Here is a 6,990-nt window from a genome sequence, read left to right as displayed (position 1 = left end):
AATGGGGGGGGGGGGGGAGGCAGAGACTTATTTTTATATTTTAATGCGAGAAATCTATATAAACATATAATGAATATTAATTAAATTATATAAACATATAATTAAATATATAATTAAATATAATAAAATTTCTTACATAAAATAATGCAACTATTTTTTTCCTTCAACACAGAAAGATGTTTAGTGCAAAGAGCTAAGATTAAAATATTACTGGAAGATTATGTGGAATATTCGGAAATATCTTTAATGATCAATTTCGACCTAGATTTTAATTCTTTCTTTAAATCAACGATGTATACATTATATATACATAATGTACCTGAAATAATACCCATTAACAGTGCTATTCCTAATAAAAAACTGAATCGAAAAGTCCTCTATTATCTTGCAATTTTCACAATATTTTTTCATCTAATGAACACCTAATGAACTAAATACCTAAAATCGACAACATTAAGATATCTTTAAGAGTTCTTTAAGAAACATCTTCAAAATATTTCACAAAAACACAGAAAAATATCTTAAAATTGTCCTTAAAATCTTATATATCAATTTTATCCATTTATTCACTAATTTTTAGAAATTAATATCTCATTAACTATTGCGAAAATTGCAAAATGGTAGACTTTTCAATTCAGTTTTTTATTAGGAATAACACTATATGATTAGTGGGCATTATTTTAAATACACCTTGTGTGCGTGCGTGTGCGTGCGTGCGTGTGCGTGCGTGCGCGCGCGTGTGTGTGTGTGTGCGCGCGCGCCTCTGTGTGTGTGTGTGTGTGTGTGTGTGTGTGTGTGTGTGTGTGTGTGTGCATTTTTTTTATTGCACATAAGAGTAGCGATCATGTAATTTTTTCCTAGGGCGAAAATATGAAAAGTGAAAATTCTTTATATATGTGTATATGTACGACATAGATACAAAAAAATTTTCACTTTTCACGTTACCGCTTCAACGAAAAAGTTACATGATTGCTACCCAGGTCGAAATTGAACATAACAAGATGAAATCAGAATCTTAATTGACCTACGTAAAACTAATTAGTTGATTAACCTATGGCTGGTACGATAATATTTCTTAGTTCGAAGAAACCAGTTCTTTCGGTCGAATTAATTGCCTTCCGGCTTTTCAGGCATCCTTGAGTACGCATCACATGCTACGCACTGTTAATATTATTGTCAAGCATGATTTAGTCCAATTATTGTCATAAATTTTATTCTCTTTATGTTCATTGTTGTCACGTTATCAATCCACATAATCAATCGTGAATTCTTGGATCCTTAGATCTTTGGCAGAATCTTGTATTCTTTCGAATACTTATATCTTAAATTTATATATTTGAATTTTCTGAGAACCTTATTCGAACTTGTCTTATGCTTTTATATACCTGAATATCCCCAACTTTTTATTTGCTTTCTTGGATTTTTTACTATTTATAGGATTAGGTCTTTAGATCCATTGATATCCAAAATCTTCAAATATCCATAGATCCAAGGATCCAAATGTTTTGATCCAAGGCTACCTATCTAAAACAATATTTTGGGTATATTCACCCAAGTCCATTGGACGGCTTCTACCACTAATCTTATTAAATTTGATGTTAATCGCAATCGCTAAAGAGTAAATGTTTCATCGTTAACTTGTATAATAGGCAATTTTCTCCGCAAAAGATTATTTTTCTTTACCGTCCACGCGACGCGCTATTGTATTCGTTCGAAAACTGTATGCAGATTGTTGACTAATATGTTTTGGTATTCGCGAAGCTTCGAAAATCATTTCACATAGTTAAGAAACTCAACATTGAAAATAAATTATATCTCAGGCGAAGATACATTTAAAAATGTTCTCGAATAAACATGTATACATATTTATCAAGAATACTTCATCGGTACCAAATAGTTAAATCCAAAATCTTAAACACCTTTTATCAGAGTTTTTTTTAAATAAAAATTTGAATTTAATAGTTAACAATTATTAAAGATGATAAAAAAAAGAGAAGAAAAAATAAAATTAATCTTCTATGAATGTATCTCCATCTTGAATAAGAAGTTTCTTATGAAGAAACGGCTTCTATCGCCGAAGCTTACGTTAATTGACACAATAGACAAGATCCTACCACGCAGATGCGCTGACTACAAATCGACCAGATTCACAGCAGCCATTTTTGACAAAACAGCAACAGCAGCAGTCGAAAATCGTCACAGAATGAGATAGAGTGTTTCTTGAGACGAAATTATCCACGAAAACGCGCGTCGCGATTGAGATTGATCCTAGGTGAGATCTTCATCTTCATCGTCACTGGGACCACCCGTAGGACAGCACAATCCTTCAGAACCATCACTCCTGATGCAAAACAGCAATGTCTCAGCCACTGTCACTTCATGCGGCATAATTCCATGGAATTCTTTCAAGTCCGCTGCGGGGAACCAGGCCTTTTCATTGTCGTCAATGATGAGAATTCCAAAATATCTGAAAAGGATCATTGAAGATTGATAAAATGCATGTAAATTAAAATATAGTATTGATCAATATTAATATTATAATGTTAATGTTACAATTAATGTTATTTATTTATTAATACATAATAATTAATATAATATTAGTATTAAAAGAGCTGTATTAATTATGTTAGTATTAAGAGGATTAATACTAACCTACAAATAGCAACTGCGGGTATCCATAAGACGGAAGTAAGAATAAGAATAACGATGAGTACTAAAGCCCAAACGGGCCATTCTTGTCTCTCCGTAATGCCTTTACTCGCCACCCAGGTTGAATAACCGCTTCCTTCGAAAAATATTTCGACAAAAGATGCAATCAGAATACTCAACATCGCCAATGGACTAAGATACTTCCAACATATTAACCAATAGAGGCCAGGCCGGTTGCCGGTCATCAGTTCGATATCGTCAGCGAATCTGAAATCATCGCAATTACAAAATATTTGTACTGATAAACACATCTTTGATCTTGAAACTTATGTACTTACCTCTTTAAACCGTAAACATAGGACACTCCTATACATTCGAAGAACGCAATTATGAGCAATGGAAAATTACCGCTGAAACTATCGAACAGCACGAAGACGTAACTGCCAGCTCCATGAGCGAAGGCCATAGAGATCATACAGCACACCAAACAAATAACACCTGATATAAAATTGAATTTATTTTAATCTCTAAAACTTTTTGAATAAATTTCATTCTAAACAGTAAAATCTCATTCTTAAAAATTGAAAATTAAATCACTCTTTCAAGACTAGCTCAGTTTTCTCTCTTTAGAATAAGATTCCACTCCAAAGAATTTAAAGAATATCCATTACTTCTTTTCATTATTGCAAAAAGTACCTGTCAAAATCTCCTTTCTTAAATTCGGGAAGAGTTTCATATCGACGATGCTAGTAACAACACCTTCCAAAGTACCAAATTGGGAATCGATTCCTAAGGTGAATAGCATCAGGAAAAACAATATCGACCAAAACTGAGCACCAGGAAACTGATTGATCGCTTCGGTGAAAATGATAAACGCCAAGCCTGTACCTGAAGCCGACTATAAAAATAAAATTTATTTTTTTTACTTAAAGTCATCAAAGTACCGGTTATAATTAAGAGGTAACGATTGCTTATTAGAGCTTTTTTTAGTTTATATTTTGTTTGAATGAATATGAATACTCGCTAAATATTCATAGTTTTTTGTGAATAATATTTGTTGAAAACTCAAAATTTTGAATAAATATATGATTACATTTTTCTATGTGAAAATTTTGAATAAATACAATTTAGAGCTCAATTACAAATTTTTGTATTCATCAGGCATACTAGTGGCAACAGCATGTCCTTGAGTGCGTTCCGAATTACACATGAAATGCATAATACATCATTTGTCTTTGTTGTTTACCAAAATTAATAAAAAAGGATAAAACAATACATGATGCGCTTCATGCGTAACTCGGAACGCACCCCTTGGAGTGCGTTCCAAAACTTGACTGTCAACTCCAAGTATCCTCTATCTTTATTCAACATTTGGTGACCAACAAGAATAAAATAATACTTGAGTTGACAAAGTTGAATTTTGGAACGCAACCTTGTCTCGCCGCTCGGCGTGCGAAAAGGAGAATTCCATTAAATTACAATTTTAAACTACTCTAATTCGAAACGACACCGCTAGGCCTCTTCATTTTTTTTATAAGGTTTCTATAATATTTCTACATTATATATTTATTTTTTTTTCAATCTGTAGAAGATTTTCGTTACAAATTAAAAATATTAAAACGTTGCTTCGGCAAGGCTTGGTATAAGGCCGGAATCAGACTATGCATTAAAGATTGAGATTAAAGATTAAAGATTAAAATTTCACCAACAAGGACAAAGAAGTTTCGGCTCCTTTTGTTCTGATTGGTCAAACTTCAATCTTTCAATCCTCAATTTTATTTTTTAATGCATTTTTTTTTTTTATTCCGTCCTAAGAGTTTATGTGTTAAAAGCTGAAATTTTGAAGATGAATATCTCCATTTCGACACCGTTAAAGTCTTTAAAATTTTAATCATATATAGAGACAATTATTTTAAATATAATATCCAAATTTAAAAAAAAATTTGTAGAAACTCAATTTCTCGGAGAAATACTTTAACGTTGAAAGTCGCTTTTATACTCACGTTATCTAACTCCTTCTCTAAATCGCATTCGGGCAGTTCTGGCATTATCAAATTATCTAGTGATCCGTTTCCGTCCGTGATATTCAGCAGCGTGCCGGCAATCGGGATGTCTTCAGGTATTTTATCAACATGACCGAATATACTCATTAACGTGTTATTCTTTTCCGATAAGCATTGTTCGTAAACCATGGTAGCCTTAAACCCTGTTCAAACAGGATCGAAAGTGTACTCTCTAAATTTTTTAGAATGGAATCTTACTTTAAAGAATGAAAATTGAGCCAGAAAATTCTTGAAAAAGAGTGGCCCAATTTTGAATCTTAAGAGTGATTCTCATTAAAAGTTTTAGTAGAAGTATAGAAATCAGAAATTTCCAGGAAAAAAATCACACGTACCTATGATCGAAAAGACGACGATTCCCGCGAACATAGACGTGAAGCAATTCGTCAGGCTGACCATAATGGCGTCACGGTAACAGTTATTATTCACTGGGTTGTACGAAGAAAACGCTATCAAACCACCGAAAGCTAGACCTAAGGAGAAAAAGATTTGTGTTCCAGCCTCCAGCCAAACTACAGGATCAGTCAACGTCCACCACTAAAATGCAAAAGGTAATCGGTAGTTACTTAAACTTTGTTTATTAATAATTTTAATGTAAAAAGAAATTGTGAGAACGCACTTTTGGCGTGAAGAGATGCCGCAGACCGTCCGACATACCCGTCAACGTCACGCCTCGGAAGAAGAAAATAATCAGGACAATGTACGGAAACGTGGCGGTTACATATACGACCTAAAGAAATCAAACTGATCACTTGAAGAGTTAATAACTAATTTTGACTATAAAAAGCTCCCGTACCTTGCCTGAAGACGCGATACCCTTAATCATGCACATGTAGACGAGAATCCAAGCAATAATTAGCGCCAGAGCAATTTTCCAATTAAACACTTCCGGCGTATTGATGTCCTTAGATATCATCAGAGTGGTTCGATACCAGAAATATTGCGTAGGGCTGCTGACCTATTGACCCAAGTCTCACATTATAAACAAAACCGAGTTTAATATGCGCACAAATGCACATAGACAGTGGAATGATTTATATTATATCGTATTAAATTTTGGCGTTACCAAACACTCAGGTTCAGGTGCGTAAGATCCATTTTGGAAATACCTATTGGGACACTCTGCCCAAGGTAGTTGTGATTGGAAACTCTTTGAACAGATTCAGATTTCTATGAGTGATTCCGCACGACATGTCAATAATAACAAAATTAAGCAGATCCTAATTGTTTACCTGAACGAAATAAAATAGGCACCAAGCGATAATTGTATTGTAATAAAGAGCCACATTAAAGGAGACTACGGCACTGCTAATTCCGATGCCGCCCATATATGGGGATACCTTTCAAGATACAGTAGAAAACTTATGTTCAAATATTTGCTTCAATTTATTCATTTGAATTTTTTTCCATTCACCTGATTCCACACTCCAATAGCACCTTTTCTTAGTCTCTGGCCGATTGCCAATTCCAGATAAAATATAGGAATACCCTCGATGGCCAGCATCACGAAATAAGGGATCAGAAAAGCGCCTACAAATATTACAAATATAAAACTCGTGCTTAGAATTGTATTAGAAAGAGCTTAAGCGATCTGTACGAAGCAAATGCACCTCCGCCGTTCTTCTGAGCTAGATAAGGGAACCGCCATACGTTTCCAAGGCCCACTGCATATCCTACGGTCGCCAGGAGAAATGTGAGCTTACTATCCCAATTTTCACGCTCATCTTCGCCTGCTTCCGGTCGAAAAGTCGCCTTGCCATCATTATTGCCGGGGCCGTTTCCTATTTTACTCTGTGAATCGAAGCCAAACTCATTTCATTTCATTTGAAATTTATTCGATGTCTTTTGCAGAAGAGTAACTATAAATAGCCATGTACCTTGTTAGGGCTGGTGTCTTCGAAGGCCGCATTAGTGGCCCCGTAATTGGCAGTAGCGACGTTCTTCCGATTATCCACCACTAATCTACCACGCATCTCTTTCATCTCGAGCTTATCGATGCTTTTCTGGGGCTTTAGATCACGGGAACTTTGCCGGCGAACGAGATGAGCCGTGTTCGCCATATCTTCTTCCTTGTCGTTTTAGTCTTTTTTTAAGTCAAATCTTTATTAAACGAAAAAATCTAAGCGCTTCATCCTATCAAGAAAATAATTGAAATAGTTATTAATAAAAGATGGAGACGGACAAAGTGATCAACAAAAATCATGTATAAAAAAATTATAAATTTTCCTAAAAAGAAAAATAAATGTGATAATTATAAATCAATATAATATGTATTATAATA

At 34.2% G+C, this 6,990-nt stretch overlaps 1 protein-coding gene across 1 annotated transcript; it reads right to left on the bottom strand.

Annotated features, from left to right (window-relative positions):
• Nucleotides 1–2,057: 2,057 nt before the first annotated feature.
• Nucleotides 2,058–6,813, bottom strand: LOC108748534 (sodium-dependent neutral amino acid transporter B(0)AT3). Its single transcript, XM_018486756.1, has 13 exons — nt 6,587–6,813; nt 6,320–6,500; nt 6,124–6,239; nt 5,942–6,049; nt 5,776–5,859; nt 5,506–5,667; nt 5,329–5,439; nt 5,045–5,246; nt 4,653–4,855; nt 3,346–3,547; nt 2,988–3,147; nt 2,653–2,916; nt 2,058–2,467 (listed from the first exon to the last, which is right to left on the bottom strand). The coding sequence occupies exons 1-13, from the start codon at nt 6,767–6,769 to the stop codon at nt 2,269–2,271; spliced, it is 2,175 nt and encodes a 724-aa protein (XP_018342258.1). The 5' UTR covers nt 6,770–6,813; the 3' UTR covers nt 2,058–2,268.
• Nucleotides 6,814–6,990: the final 177 nt, after the last annotated feature.

Source organism: Trachymyrmex septentrionalis, unplaced genomic scaffold (assembly GCF_001594115.1).
Source record: "Trachymyrmex septentrionalis isolate Tsep2-gDNA-1 unplaced genomic scaffold, Tsep1.0 scaffold23, whole genome shotgun sequence".
NCBI lineage: Eukaryota > Metazoa > Arthropoda > Insecta > Hymenoptera > Formicidae > Trachymyrmex > Trachymyrmex septentrionalis.
Note: the sequence above shows the minus strand (reverse complement) of the source record. Positions and strands in the feature narration are given on the sequence as shown.

Bases quoted from the DNA above. Each gene is read 5' to 3' on its own strand.
- LOC108748534 (XM_018486756.1), bottom strand. From the start codon at position 6,769: ATGGCGAACACGGCTCATCTCGTTCGCCGGCAAAGTTCCCGTGATCTA. The intron at 6,501-6,586 runs GTACATGGCTAT...TTCGATTCACAG, and splicing joins AAGACACCAGCCCTAACAAG to AGTAAAATAGGAAACGGCCC. The intron at 6,240-6,319 runs GTGCATTTGCTT...TAATATTTGTAG, and splicing joins AGCTCAGAAGAACGGCGGAG to GCGCTTTTCTGATCCCTTAT.